The sequence below is a fragment of the Heterocephalus glaber genome, unplaced genomic scaffold (assembly GCF_053883595.1).
Source record: "Heterocephalus glaber isolate CG9 unplaced genomic scaffold, H.glaber_assembly_v1.0 deba00000676, whole genome shotgun sequence".
NCBI lineage: Eukaryota > Metazoa > Chordata > Mammalia > Rodentia > Bathyergidae > Heterocephalus > Heterocephalus glaber.
In genome coordinates this window covers 23,416,385-23,432,158 of record NW_028258156.1, presented here as the reverse complement: position 1 = coordinate 23,432,158, position 15,774 = coordinate 23,416,385, and the positions used below count along the sequence as shown (strand labels likewise).

The window sequence follows — 15,774 nt, the reverse complement described above, 5'->3', positions numbered from 1 at the left end:
CATTGTAGGTATACAACACAATTACATTTCTCATTGGGAATTGTACCTTTACATAATGCATCTTGGTTCTTATTTTTGACCCATTCCCTGCCCTCCCTTCACGCCCTCCACCCTTCCCTATTTACAAAGACTTTATTTCCATTTTTCCATTTCTCATCATTTTTCCTTTCCCTTCTTTCCTTTCCCCTGCCCCTCCCACTACCCCTACCCCTTTGGACCTTTTCTTCCTATTTTGCATTATCGATTATTCATTCTAATCATTGGTACATTTTAGGCATACAATATAATGACATTCATCATTGGAAATTTGCACCTTTACATAGTCTCTCTTGGTTCTTATTTCTCCCCCTTCTCCTGCCCTCCTTTCAATCCCTCCATCCCTCCCTATTTACAAAGACTTTGTTTCCATTTTCTCATATTAATTCCATTCCCTTCTTTCCTTTCACCTACCCCTCCTACTTCCCCTTCCCCTTTGCCCCTTTTCTTCCTATTTCATATTATTTATTATACCTTTTAGTCCTTATTTACACTTTCAGTTTCTCACACTAGAGAAACTATTTGGTATTTACACGTGTGTCCTATTTATTTCACTTAAGAGTATCACCTCAATGTGCATCCATTTAGCTATAAATGTCTCTAATTTCTCATTTTTTATGGATGAGTAGTACTCCATTTTATTTAAAAACCCCACATTTTCTTTATCCAGTCTCTAGTTCATGGGCATTAGGGCTGCTTCCAAGTTTTAGCTATTACAAATTGTGCTGCTATGAACATGGGTGCACATATATCACTGTGGTATGATGCTTTTAATTCTTTGGGGAAGATCCCCAGCAAGGGAATAGCTGGGTCAAATGGGACTTCCAGTCCTAGTTCTCTGAGGTATCTCCATACTGATTTCCACAGTGGTTGCATCAGTCTACACTCCCATCAACAGTGGAGCAGGGTTCCTCTTTCCCCACAGCCCCGCCAGCATTTGTTATTGGTTGATTTCATGATAGCAGCCATTCTTTCTGGGGTGAGGTGGAATCTCAGCATTGTTTTCATTTGCATCTCTCAAATGACCAGTGATGTTGAACATTGTTTCATATATTTATTTGCTATTTCTACTTCTTTGTCTGAGAAATGTCTGTTCATTTCAGATGCCCATTTTTGGATTGGGTCTTTAAATTTGGGAGGTCTGATCTTAAGTTCTTTATAGAGTCGAGATAGTAAGCCTTTCAGGAACAGCAGGTGAAGATTTTTTCCCACATTATAGGTTGTCTCTTCACATTGCTGGTGGTTTCTCTTGCTGTGCAGAAGCTTTTTAATAAGAAGAGATCCCACTTGTTTATTGTTTTTGCAAGTTCACGGGCAAGTGAGGTTTTCTTCATAAAATCTTTTCCTACACCAATGTCTTCAAGAGTTCTACCTAACCTCTTTGCAGCCGATTCAGCGTTTCTATTTTAATACTTAGATCTTTAATCCATTTCAATTTTAGTTTAGTGCACAGTGAAAGATATAGGTAGGTCTAGTTTTAATCTTTGACAAGTTGAAACCCAATTTTTCCAGCACCATTTATTAAAGAGGCCATCTTTCTTCCAGTGAGGGTGTTTGACTCCTTTATCAAAGATGAGATGGCTGAGTGTGTCTGGAGTTGTTTTGGTATCTTCTAATCTGTTTCACTGGTCCTCAGGTCTGTTTCTTTGCCAGTACCATGCTGTTTCATCACAGTAGCTTTGTAGTATAGTTTCAAGTTGGGGATTGTGATACCCCCTGCCATGTCTCTGTTACCTAGAATTGCTTTTGCTATTCTGAGTCTCTTCTTGTTCCAAATGAATTTTTGGATTGTTTTCTCAAGGTCCGTGAAGTATGCTGCTGGGATCTCAATTAGGATTGCACTGAATCTATATAGCAGTTTTGGAAGTATAGCCATTTCCACTATGTTGATCCTTCCTACCCAGGAGCAGGGGATGTCTTTCCATTTTCTGATATCATCTTCAATCTCTCTCTTCACAGTGCTATAGTTTTCAGGGAAGAGGTCTTTGATTTCTTTCATTAAATTGATTCCTAGGCATTTCAGTTTTTGGATGCTATTGTGAAAGGAATTGTTTGCCCTTTTTCTCTCTCAGTGACTCTGTTGTTTGTGTAGAGGAAAGCTATTGATTTTTGTGTGTTGACCTTGTATCCAGCTACTCTACTGAATTTGATTATTAAGTCTAGAAGACTTTTGGTGGAGTTCTTGGGGTCTTCTATATAGAGTATCATGTCATCTGCAAATAATGACAATTTGACTTCTTCACTTCCTATCTTTATTCCATTTCTTTCTCTTGTCTAATTGCCTTGGCCAATGTTTCCAAAACTATATTGAACAAGAGTGGTGATAGTGGACATCCTTGTTTTGTTCCTGATTTTAGTGTGAAGGATTTCAGATTTTGACCATTTAGTATGATATTGGGTGTTGGCTTTTCATAGATGGCTTTTATCAGATTGAGGTAGAGACCATCTATTCCAATTTTTTGTAGGGTTTTTATCATAAGTGCATGTTGGATTTTGTCAAATGCTTTTTCTACATCTATGGAGATAATCATATGGTTTTTGTCCTTGGCTCTATTGATATAGTGTATTACATTGATTGATTTGCGTATGTTGAACCATCCCTGCATCCCTGGGATGAACGCCACTTGGTCAGGGTTTACAATCTTCTTGATGATCTTCTGCATTCTATTTGCTAGTATCTTATTAAGGATTTTTGCATCTATGTTCATTAGTGAGATTGGCCTATAGTTCTCTTTTTTGGTTGGGTCTTTCTCTGCTTTGGGGATCAAGGTGATGCTTGCTTCCAGGAATGAACTTGGGAGTATTGTTTCCCTTTCAATTTTATTGACGAGTTTAAACAGGAGTGGCAGTAGTTCCTCTCTAAATGTCTTGTAGAATTCATCAGTGAAGCCATCAGGATCTGGGCTTTTCGTACTTGTTAAGTTTTTAATTACGTTTTCAATTTCATTGGTTGATATTGGGTTGTTTAGAATTTTTAGGTCTTCTTTGTTCAACTTTGGTAATTCATATGTTTCTAGGAATCTGTCCATCTCTTCTGTGTTTTCCGTCTTATTGGCGTATAGGTTCTTGAAGTAGGTATTGATGATTCTCTGGATTTCTGCTGGGTCTGTTGTAATTTCACCCTTTTCATTTCTAATTGCATGGATTTGGGCCTTTTCTTTCCTTTTTCTGATAAATTTGGCTAAGGGTTTGTCAATTTTGTTGATTCTTTCGAAGAATCAACTCTTGGCTTCATTGATTTTTTTGTATTGTTCTCTTAGTCTCCAATGAATTGATTTCTGTTCTGATCTTTATAATTTCCTCCATTGTATGAGCTTTGGGTTTGTCCTGCTCTTGTTTTTCTAGAAGCTTGAGGTTCAGTATCAGGTTGTTTAATTGGGCTCACTCTGTTTTCCTAATATGTGTATTCACTGCTATGAATTTCCCTTGTAAGACTGCTTTCATTGTGTCCCATAGATTCCAATATGTTGTACTTTCATTGTTATTTAATTGAAGGAACTGTCTGATTTCTTCTTTAATTTCCTCTGTGACTCATTGGTTATTCAGAAGTGTGTTGTTCAATTTCCATGTGTTTATGAAGTTTCTGCGGTTTCTTTTGCTATGAATCTCCAATTTCATCGCACTATGGTCTGATAATATACAGGGGATAACTTCAATTCCTTCGCACTTACTTAAACATGTTCTATGAGTGAGTATGTGGTCTATTTTGGAGAGTGACCCATGTGGAGCTGAGAATGTGTATTCTGATTTTGTGGGGTGGAACACTCTGTAAACATCTGTTAAGTTCATTTGTTCAAGAGTTCAACTGAGTTCTAGAATTTCATTACTTATTTTTTGTCTAGTTGATCTATCTATTTATGACAGTGGGGTATTCAGGTCCCCCATTACAATTGTATTAGTGCATATATGACTTTTAATGTCCGTATTTGTTTTATATAGTTGGGCGCACTAGTGTTTGGTGCATAGATATTCATGATTGTCATCTCTTCCTGTTGGATTGTTCCCTTTACAAGGATGTAATGTCCTTCTTTGTCTCTCTTAATCAGTGTTGGTTTGAAATCTACTTGATCTGCAAAGAGGATAGCTACTCCTGCTTTTTGGGGGGTTCCCGTTGCATGGAGTATTGTTTTCCACCCTTTAACTTTCAGTTTATGAGTTTCATTTTTAATTAAGTGTATTTCGTTTTTTTTTTTTTAAGGATTGCTGTTTGTTTTTGGTTTTTGGGTTTTCTTTGGTATCGGGGATCGAACTCAGGTCCTTGCACTTATGCAGCAGGCGGCAAAACCACTAAGCTAAATCCCTGGCCCTAAGTGTGTTTCTTGTATGCAGCATATTGTTGGATTTTGCTTCTTGACCCATTCTGCCAGTCTATTTCTTTTGATTGGTGAATTGAGACCATTAACATTGATGGTTATAAATGATATGTATTGACTTATCATTGTCATGACTTTTTCTTTTTGTTGGATTCTCCCTCTTTACGTTTAATTTCTTGTTGCACCCAATGGGTTCATTCTGCTGTGCTTCTTAGGGTTGTGATCCTCATTGTCTGTTCCTTGGATATTTTCTAAAATTTTTTTGAGCGCTGGTTTGGTATTCATGAAGTTCCTAAGGTGCTCTTTGTCATGAAAGTATCTTATTTCTCCATCCATTTTGAAAGATAGTTTTGCAGGGTACATCAATCTGGGTTGGAGGCTGTTTTCCTTTAGGGCTTGAAATACATCACTCCAAGCTCTTCTTGCCTTGAGGGTTTGTGTTGAGAAGTCTGCTGTGATTCTGATGGGCTTTCCTTTGTATGTGATATTTCTTTTCTCTAACTGCTTGTAGAACTTTGTTCTTCTGTTGAGTTTCTGGAATCTTAACAATTATATCCCTATGTGTAGATTTTTTTGATCAAGGCTATTTGGAGTCCTATATGCCTCCCTTGTATGTATGTCAAGTTCTTTTCCCCTGCTTAGGAAGTTTTCTGCCATCATTTCTATGAACAGTTTTTTTATGTCACCTGCACTCTCTCCTGTTTCTTGACTCCAATCAGTCTTATGTTATTCTTCTTTGCATTGTCTAGCATGTGCTGAATTGATTTCTCATGGTCCCGTACAACTTTGAAGTAATTTTTCTTTTCCTGGTCACTAACTGCAATCTTATCTTCTATATCTGAAATTCTGTCCTCACATTGGCTCATTCTGCTGTGTAGACTTCCAGTGGAGTTTTTGATCTCCTGGAAATCTGTTTCATCTGTTTTATGGATTCCATTTTTTTCCTATGTTGTGATTCCATCATGTTCCTCAGCTCCTCTCTAGATTTATTAATCATGTCTTGCACTATGTGCACAATCACTGCTGTTATCTGAGAAATTATTTCTGATTTCATTTTTTCTAGATCCCTTTTGTTGCCAGTTCAGGGAGTCCAGGTGGTTGAGTATCAGAGTGTTCCATCTCATTTCCTTTTGGGGCTGCTGTAGGTGATCCAGAAGTCTGGTTTTGAGACTTGTTTACGTGTCTTCTCATTTTGACCCGGGAGGCAGGGTGCTGTTGGCGCCCACCGGCTCACCTCCTCTGAGCTGGGAGAGGTGGGACAGCAGCTCAGAAGCCCCTTCCTCTGGGCTGGGAGCAGCAGGATGGACCTTTTCTAATTACTCTTGATTGCTGGAATGAATGTGCTTTTCTGAATGCAATTCTGTGTGGAGACTGAGATGGCCTCAATATCATATATGAGGCCCTATTTTGTTATTATACACAGTATATGTAGTCATATATATACTCACATATATATGTATCATATAAATTAAACATCTGATGATGTATTGTTATTATATATATATATACATTTTTTCTTTTTTTTGGTACCAGGGATTGAACTCAGGTCCTTGTGCTTGCAAGGCAGGCGGCAGAACCACTGAGCTAAATCCCCAGCCCTATGCTATTATATTTTATATCATGTATTACATATCATTTTCCTTAAAAATAGAACTATTTGAAAGGCCATAGGAGTATATTATTGAGTGATATGGAAAAGTTTTAGATACCTTAATAGATTGAATATTAAGGTAATTGTAGAAGCAAAATAAGTAATGTGTTCTTTTAAGATTTGCTTTTCCAGGGTCCAGGGATTTAGCTCAGTGGTTTTACCACCTGTCTAAAAACCACAAGGTCCTGAGTTCAATCCCCAGTACCAAAAAAAAAAAAAAAAAAAAAAGATTTGCTTTTCCTGTAACTCCTTGTTTAAGGTGAGGATTATCTAACTCTAACCAGTAACTTCATTAACCTAACAAAATTAACATGCCAGGGTGAATTTACAATGTATATGGCCTATCTTGTGTCTGTGACTTGTAAATAGGAACTGGAATTGTGTTTACACATCAAAGACCACTAGGGATGAGATAATGGCTAAAAGGGATATAAAAAGGGAAATGTTGAACAAAGCGGGTGCAGGTACGGACCAGACTGGTTTCTGGCGTTCCTGTCCACTCGCGAGAAGAAATTTTATTATTTTATCTGAATTCTGTGTCTCCGTGTATTTCTTTCCGAGATTTCTGCAACATTGAGCAACTAATGCAGGTCTGATAAGCAGGTTCATTTATGAAATGACTCAGAAAACCCCAAAACATTTTTTCTTTTGTTTTTCTTTTTTGTAGTGCTGGGAATAAAAAGTCAATTTTCCATTCATTTGACCCATTGGCTGCTATGATGTTCTTTTCAGTTTTAACTTGTTTTCGTTATTCATATAATGTTTAAAATGCCCCTAACTAAAATGATGAAATGTCCAGTTTCCCTGAGACAGCCCTAGTTTACTATGTTTTCTGACATAATTATTAATGTTATCTACTTCCACTCAAAATATCCCTGGTTTGGATGATAAATCCTACCATAAAGAACCACTAGTAAGTATAAGAAGTGTAAAGAACAACAATGTTAAAGTGTAAGTTTTTTTTTTTTTGGTACCGAGGATCGAACTCGGGACCTTGCGCTTGTGAGGCAGGTGGCAGAACCACTGAGCTAAATCCCAGGCCCTAAAGTGTAAGTTAATGGGAAGCATTAAAATAATTTGACAAATTCTCAACATAATCTTCAGCAGATTCATAAATTGCATTCTTCTGATCAAAATTATCTTATATCATACCAAGAGGTAAAGAAAACTAAAGAATCAGGCCAAGATGTCTAATAATCAGCTAACAGTTCTAGAAAGAAAGAAATAAGAAAGAACATTTTCTAGTCTTGAAACAATCTACAAAATTTAAAGTACTACCAAGTATTTAGCACAATAAATTTAAAACAACAAAACTACTCCAAGGCATATAAATATTTAGAACACCAGGGATACAATAAAAGGACAATCCTAAAAAATTTCCAGAGAGAAAAAAGCATATGTCATACACAGATCAAGAATCTAATTGGGCTAGGGATTTAGCGCCATAGTTCTGCTGCCTACCTTGCAAGCGCATGGTCCCTAGTTCAATCCCTGGTACCAGAAAAAAAAAAGAATCTGCTGACATCTGTAATCCCAGCTATGAGGGAAGAAGGGAGGGCTGGGGCTATAGCTCAGTGGTAGAATGCTTGCCTAGCACGTACAAGACCACCATAACAAGAAAAAAAAGGAATCTGATGGGATATGACATCAACTTCCTTAGAGCAACACCAGAAGTCCGTATAACATACACTCAGGCTGGCATTTTGGGCATTCCATGTGGGTGCTGCTAGTTCCAACTGTGCATCCTGGGGAGGACATACAACCATTCTCATTTCTCATTTCATTTTGTTCTGTTTTGTTTTTTGTTTTGTTGTACTGCGGATTGAACCCAGGGCCTTCTCAGTAAGCTACATCTCTAGCACTTTAAAACAAATTTTTTTAATATATATATTTATTGGTACATTTTAGGTATAAAATACATTTACATTTATCATTGGGTGTTTGTACCAGAACATGATGCATCTTAGTTTTTATTTTTTCTCCCATTACCTGTGCACCCTTCACCCCCTCCATCTTTTCCTATTTACACAGAGTTTGATTCCATTTTTTTTCTCATAACTTTTTCTTTCCCTTCTTCCCTTTCCCCTTTCCCTTCCACCATCCCCAAACCCTTGGACCTTTTCTTATTTCAAATTATCAATTATTCATTTTAATCATTTTCATCCTTATTTACACTTTCAATTTCTCACACTAGAGAAACTATTTGGTATTTACACATGTGTGTCCTATTTATTTCACTTAAGAGTATTGCCTCAATATGCATCCATTTAGCTATAAATGTCTCTAGTTTCTCATTCGTTATGGCTGAGTAGTGCTCCATTTAAAAAAAAACCCACATCTTCTTTATCCAGTTTCCAGTTGATGGGCATTTGGGCTGTTTCCAAGCTTTAGCTATTACAAACTATGCTGCTGTAAACATAGGTGCACATATATCGCTGTGGTATGATTCTTTTAATTCTTTGGGGAAGATTCCCAGTAGGGGAATAGCTGGGTCAAATGGGACTTCCAGTCCTAGTTCTTTGAGGTATCTCCATACTGATTTCCACAGTGGTTGCACCAATCTACATTCCCACCAACAATGGAGAAGGCTTCCTTTCTCTCCACACCCCCATCAGCTTTGGTTATTGGCTGATTTCTTGATAGCAGCCATTCTTTGTGGGGTGAGGTGGAATCTCAGTGTTGTTTTCATCTGCATCTCTCGAGTGACCAGTGATGTTGAACATTTTTTCCATATATTTAATTGCTGCTTTTACTTCTTTGAGAAATGTCTGTTCAATATTTAATTGCTGTTTTTACTTCTTTGAGAAATGTCTGTTCATTTCGGATGCCCATTTTTGAATTGGGTCTTTGAATTTGGGAGGTCTGATTTTTTTAGTTCTTTATATATTCTTGATAGTAGACCTTTGTCTGAGCTACAGCTAAATATTTCTTCCCACATTGTAGGTTGTCTCTTAGCTCTGTTGGTAGTTTCTCTTGCAGTGCAGAAGCTTTTTAATACAATGAGATCCCAGTTGTTGATTCTTTGTGCTAGCTCCCATGCTACTGAAGATTTGTTCATAAAGTCTTTTCCTATCCCAATGTCATCAAGAGTTCTACCTAACTTATCTTCCAGGAAGTTTAGTGTTTCTGACTTAATATTTAGATCTTTAATCCACTTTGATCTTAGTTTAGTGTGCAGTGATAGGTATGGGTCTAGTTTTAATCTCTGACAGGTTGAGATCCAGTTTTTTCAACACATTTTTTTTTTTTTTTTGGTGATCAAACTCAGGACCTTGCACTTGCGAGGCAGATGGCAGAACCACTGAGCTAAATCCCTGCCCCCAAATGGTTATGCTTTTCTTTTTTTCTTTTTTTGGTACCGGGGATCAAACTTGGGTCCTTGCGCTTGCGCAGCAGGTGGTGAAACCACTGAGCTAAATCCCCGGCCGCTCCAACACCATTTATTAAATAGGCTATCTTTCCTTCAATGAGGGTGGTTGGCTCCTTTGTCAAAGATGAGGTGACTGAGTATGTCTGGAGTTATTTCTGCTTCTCTAATCTATTCCACTGATCTTCAGGTCTGTTTCTTTGCCTGTACCATGCTGTTTTTATCACAGTAGCTTTGTAGTATAGTTTCAAGTTGGGGATTATGATGCCCCCAGCCATGTCTCTGTTGCCTAGAATTGCTTTTGCTATTCTAGATTTCTTCTGTTTCCAAATGAATTTTTGGATTGTTTTCTCTAGTTCTGTGAAGTATATTGTTGGAATTTCAATTGGCATTGCATTGAATCTATATAGTAGTTTTGGAAGTATGGCCATTTTCACCATATTGGTTCTTCCTACTCAGGAACATGGGATATCTTTTCATTTTCTTATATCCTCTTCATTCTCCTTCTTCAGAGTGCTGTAATTTTCAGTGTAGAGGTCTTTTACTTCCTTTGTTAGGTTGATTCCTAGATATTTCATTTTTTTAGATGCTATTGGAAAAGGAATTATTTCCCAAATTTCTCTCTCAATGGGTCTGCTGCGTATAAAAAGGCTATTGTTTTTTGAGTGTTGACCTTGTATCCTGCTACTCTACTGAATCTGTCAGTTAGGTCTAGAAGACTTTTGACTGAGATTTTTAGATCTTCTATGTAAAGTATCATATCATCAGCAAATAATGACAGTTTCACTTCTTCCTACCCTATCTTTATTCCTTCTATTTCTTTCTCTTGTCTAATTGCTATGGCTAATGTTTCCAGAACAATATTGAACAGGAGTGGTGATAATGGGCATTCTTGTCTTGTTCCTGATTTTAGTGTGAAAGTTTTAAGTTTTTGACCATTTAGTATGATGTTGGCTGTTGGTTTTTTCATAGATAGCCTTCATCAGGTTGAGATAAAGACCTCCTATTCCAATTTTCTGTAACGTTTTTTATCATGAATGGGTGTTGGATTTTGTTAAATGCTTTTTCTGCATCTATTGAAACGATCATGTGGTTTTTGTCCTTGACTCTGTTAATATAGTGTATTACATTTATTGATTTATGGATGTTGAACCATCCTTGCATCCCTGGGATAAATCCAACTTGGTCAGGGTGTATGATCTTCTTGATGACCCTCTGTATTCTGTTTGCCAGTATCTTGTTGAGGATTTTTGCATCTATGTTCACTAGGGAGATTGGTCTGTAGTTCTCTTTTTGGGTTGGGTCTTTCCCTGGTTTTGGAATCAAAGTAACACTTGCTTCCAGGAATGAATTTGGAAGTATTGCTTCCCTTTCAATTTCCTTGATGAGTTTAAAGAGTAATGGCGATAGTTCTTCTTTAAATGTCTTGTAGAATTCAGCAGTGAAGCCATCAGGACCTGGGCTTTTCTTTGTTGGTAAGTTTTTTATTACATTTTCAATTTCACTCATTGTAATTGGGGTGTTTACAATTTCTATATCTTCTTCATTTAATTTTGGCAATTCATATGTATCTAGGAATCTGTCCATTTCTTGTGTTTTCCATTTTATTAGAGTACAGTTTCTCAAAGTAGGTATTGATGATTCTCTGGATTTCTGCTGGATTTGTTGTGGCTTCACCTTTTTCATTCTTTTTTTTTTGTTGTTGTTGTTGTTTTTTGGTACTGGGGATTGAACTTGGGTCCTTGGCTTGCGCAGCAGGCAGTGAATCCACTGAGCTAAATCCCGGACCCCCCTTTTTCATTCTTAATTGCATGTATTTGAGCCTTTTCCTTCCTTTTTTTGATAAGGTTGGCTAAAGGTTTATCGATTTTATTTATTCTTTCAAAAAACCAACTCTTTGATTCATTGATTTTTTTGTATTGTTCTCTTAGACTCCACTGTATTGGTTTCTGCTTGGATCTTTATAATTTCCTTTCTTGTATGAACTTCAGGTTGTTATGTTTTTCTTTTTCTAGGAGCTTGAGGTTCTGCATTAAGTTATTTAAATGAGTTCTCTCTGTTGTCCTAATATGGGCATTCACTGGTATGAATTTCCCGCATAGAACTGCTTTCATTGTGTCCCACAGATTCCTGTATGTTGTACTGGCACTTCATTTACTTGTAGAAACTGTCTAATTTCTTCTTTAATTTCCTCTGTCACCCATTGGTTGTTCAGGAGGGTGTTGTTCAATTTCCATGTGTTTGTGGGTGTTTTACGGTTTCTTATGTTATTGATCTCCAATTGTATTGCACTATGGTCTGATAATATACAGGGGATAACTTCAATTCTTTTACATTTACTTAGATATGTCCTATGAGCTAGCATGTAATCTATTTTGGAGAATGACCCATATGCAGCTGAAAAGAATGTGTATTCTGATTTTGTTGGGTGGAACACTCTGTAAACATCTATTAAGTCCATTTGTTCAATGGCTTCATTTAGTTCTAGAATTTCATTGTTAATTATTTTTCTAGTTGATCTATTTGTGATAGAGGGGTGTTGAGGTCCCCCACTACAATTGTATTAGTGCTTATTTGGTTTTTCATGTCCATTAATATCTGTTTTGTACAGTTGGGAGCATTTGTATTTGGTGAATATATATTTAGGATTGTCATCTCTTCCTCTTGGACTGTTTCTTTCACAAGGATGTAGTGACCATCTTTGTCTCTTTTAGTTTTGGTTTGAAATCTACTTTGTCTGCAAATAAGATTGCTATGCCTGCTTTTTTCTGGGTTCCTGTTGCGTGGAGAACTGTTTTCCATCCTTTTACTTTCAGTCTATGGATTTCCTTTTGAGTTAGGTGTGTTTCTTGTATACAGCATATTGCTGGGTTTTGCTTCTTAATCCATTCTGCCAGTCTATTTCTTTTGATTGGTGAATTGAGGCCATTAACATTGATAGTTATAATTGAGAGATATTGACTCATCCTTGTCATGATGTTTTACTCTTGTTCGCTCTTTTATTTCTTATTTTCCCCCCTTTCACTTTAGTGTCTTACCTTGTGTGGTGCCTTCTCTCTGCTGGACCTCATGGAGTTGTGATCTTCATTGTCTTTTTCTAGGATATTGCTTAAAATTGTTTGGAGTGCTGGTTTGGTGTTTACGAAATTTCTCAGGTGTTCTTTGTCATGGAAGTATCTAATTTCCCCATCGATTTTGAAAGATAATTTTGCCAGATACAATAGTCTAGGTTGGAAGTTATTTTCTTTTAGGGCTCGAAATACTTCACTCCAGGCTCTCCTTGATTTGAGGGTTTGTGTTGAGAAATCTGCCATGATTCTGATGGGCTTTCCTTTGTAGGTGATTTGTTTCTTTTCTCTAGCTGCCTGTAGAATTTTGTTCTTCTGTTGGGTTTCTGGGATCTTGACTATTATATGTCTAGGTGTAGATTATTTTTGGTCATGGCTGGATGGAGTTCTATATGCCTCACTTATCTGTACGTCCAACTCTCTTACCTCTGTCTGGGAAGTTATTTACTATTACTTCTGTGAACAGTTTTTTTATGTCCATTGTACTTTCTCCTGTTTTTTCATGGACTCCTATGAGTCTTATGTTATTCTTCTTTGCATCATCTAGCAGCTGTTGGATCAATTTCTCATGGTCCCTTACTATCTTTAAGAAATCTCTGTTTTCATGGTCCTTAACTGCAATCCTGTCTTCTATATCTGATATTCTGTCTTCAGATTTTCTTAGTCTGCTCTGCATGCTTTCAATGGAGTTTTTAATCTCCTGAATATCAGTTTGAATCTGTTTCATGGATTCCATTTCTTTCTTATGTTGAGCGATCATGTTTTCCATTTCTTTCGTATGCTGGGCATTCATGGCTTCCAGCATGTTTCTGATCTCATCTATTTTCTTATCTGTTTCTGCTCTAGAGCTTCTAATCATGTCTTTCACTCTGCTCACCATGTCTGTACTTATCTGGGAGATTATTTCTGTTTTGAAATTTTCTAGAGCCTCATGCATCTGCTTTGTTACTTCCTGTGCTATCAGTTCAGGGTGTCCAAGTGGTTGCTTATCAGACTTTTCCACCTCATTTCCCCCAGAATTTCCTTTTTGTGGCATGGAACCCTGCGTTTGTGCCATGGTTAAGTATCTTCTCATTTTTGTTTTTGGTACTGTCCTTGATTTAATTCCTGGGTTGATATTTCAAGATTGCTTAATGTAGGTATCTTTGTTGCCTGTGTTTAAAACCCTTGTGGAATGATTGCTTTTCAGAGGTGTCTTCTAGATATGGCTTGTGTTTGGGTTTTGAGACTCTAATGACTCTGAAGCTATTACATTTTTCTTATACCAGGAAGGAAAACTAATCAGATCAATCACAATATATTAGCCCAAATGACATAGTCAGCAATACCATAGCATCAAGCACTGCTTAGAAAATGACAATTTGTGGTAGTTATTAATCTATCACTTTTAACTATGTGAGTTAAATTGAAACCAAGGACCAACCCAACATAAGTTTATAATGAATAAACTCTTCAATATAGCATCTTTCCCCTTTGGGGTGGGGAGTTAAAAGGAGTTGGGGAGGGAGGGACAGGTAGAACAGGTAAGATTAGCGGTGAGGCCAGAAGACACAGAAAGATCACACAAACTCTAAGAAGTTGTTAAAGGCAAGAGAAAATGGCAGAATGAAAGAACAAAGATGTGAATAGAATCATCTAACAGCAACAGGGAGGCTAGATACCAAATTTACTTTCCTTTAAACCTAATGATAATCAAGAGAAGGAAAAAGAGAAGAAAAGAACAGTAAGGGAGAAATTCGAATTCAGTGCAGAAAGGAACAAATGGGGAGATGAGGAGCAATGTGGGACAGTGAGACAGAGAGAGAGAGAGAAAAGATAAAAGAAAGAAAAGTAAAACTTTGAAGAGTAGAAAAAAAGTAAAAATTAAGAATTAAAAATAAAAATTTTTTTTTTCTTTTTTGCAAATAGCAATAGAAATTATGGGCCTCCTTCAAGGTATGTCTCTGCTGTCACAGTAGGTAACGTAGGAATCCCTGTGCATATACAAGTCAATGAGTCTCAGCAAGCCAGCAGCAGACCAAGTACAGTGGTCTGATGTGCCTTTATTGTAGGGATTCTCTTTACTTTTCTGCTGAGCTTCAGTTTTCTTCGAGGAGCCCGAGAAGCCCTCTTTCTGTTACTAACGTCTGCTCTACCTTGTGGCGTCCAGGACAAGGGTCTTTATAATCCCCTGTGCCTCTGTAGTGTGGGACCAGGTAGCAGAAAAGCCAGAAGGTAGGCGGAGCACGGGGGCGGGGGGGGGGACGGGACGGGACTGAGCGTTGGAGGCGGCCCGGGAAGGCCGCAGGAGCTTCAAGCTGCTGGTCTTGTCTCACCCGCCACAGCTCTTAGAGAGCGTCGGGTGGGGGTGGGGCTGCAAGACGCCTCTGCGACCTCACCGTGCCGTTTTAAAACAAATTTTTAAAAAAATTCTTTGAGTCAAGTTATCATTAAGTTGTTAAGTAGCCCAGGCTGGGCTGGACCTTCCAATCTTCCTGCTTCAGCCTCCTAGAGTGGTGTGATTACAGCTGTGCACCAGCACACCTAGCTTAACATAACTTCTTGATTCTACACCAAACAAAAAGTATGAAATGATTCAAACCTTGTAAGGGATTTGTATAAAAATGTCAGAAAAAGCTTTTCAAGAACATCCTTCTAGCTCACCCTATCAATTGTTTAGTTTCCTTACTACATTAAAAACTCTGAGCAAGGTTTGCATTGGAAACACCTGTTGCTTGGCAGGCACAAGGCTCATTTATATATTGCTTAATCTTCCCCACATTCCTAGAAGATGGCTACTATTTGTTTTTAGTTTTTGCAGCACACAATGATTACATTGATCGCGGAGAGCATGGGCATAACACTTATTATGATTGTCCCCACTTCCCAGACGAGGGGATGAAGTTCAGTTTTGCCCAAAGCCCTGCAGTACTAAAGGGGTGGTCAAGAGCCAGGCTGCCAGCCTCGGAGCCACTCTCTCAGCCCCAGCCCCTCACCCCAGCCTGAGCTGGCCGCAACCGGTCAGCCGCTGGCACAGAGGGGTCGCTCCACTGTGCTGGCTTCCTTGTCAGCCACCGGGTAGCGGAGCTGCCGCACGGTTCAGGCAGCCTGGGCTGCAGAAACAGTGCGTGTGGAGGAGGGGCGTCCTGGGGAACTTTTGGGGACAAAGCCAATTAACAGGAAAGACACTTACGGGGCCGAATAAAGAGGAGGACGCTGGTGAGGTGGTTCAGCAGCTCCATGATCCGATGTTTTTCCAGATAATTCCTGGCTTGAAGCTCCCTGCTCTCCACCGCCTCCATAGCTCAGCGCCCAGGCCGTTGCTAGGCGACCAAACAGCGTCCAGGCCGCTCGACTCCG

The 15,774-nt window shown here is 38.3% G+C and overlaps 1 protein-coding gene across 2 annotated transcripts in view; it reads right to left on the bottom strand.

The window, feature by feature from the left end:
- Efcab10 (EF-hand calcium binding domain 10) overlaps window positions 1-15,774 on the bottom strand; it is a 29,443-nt gene extending 13,669 nt beyond the window's left edge. For both annotated transcript variants that reach the window (XM_004839692.4, XM_004839693.4), the window contains exon 1: window positions 15,608-15,774. In XM_004839692.4, coding sequence (XP_004839749.1) covers window positions 15,608-15,716 — 109 coding nt within the window. In that variant the 5' untranslated portion in view covers window positions 15,717-15,774. The remainder of the gene's footprint in view (window positions 1-15,607) is intronic.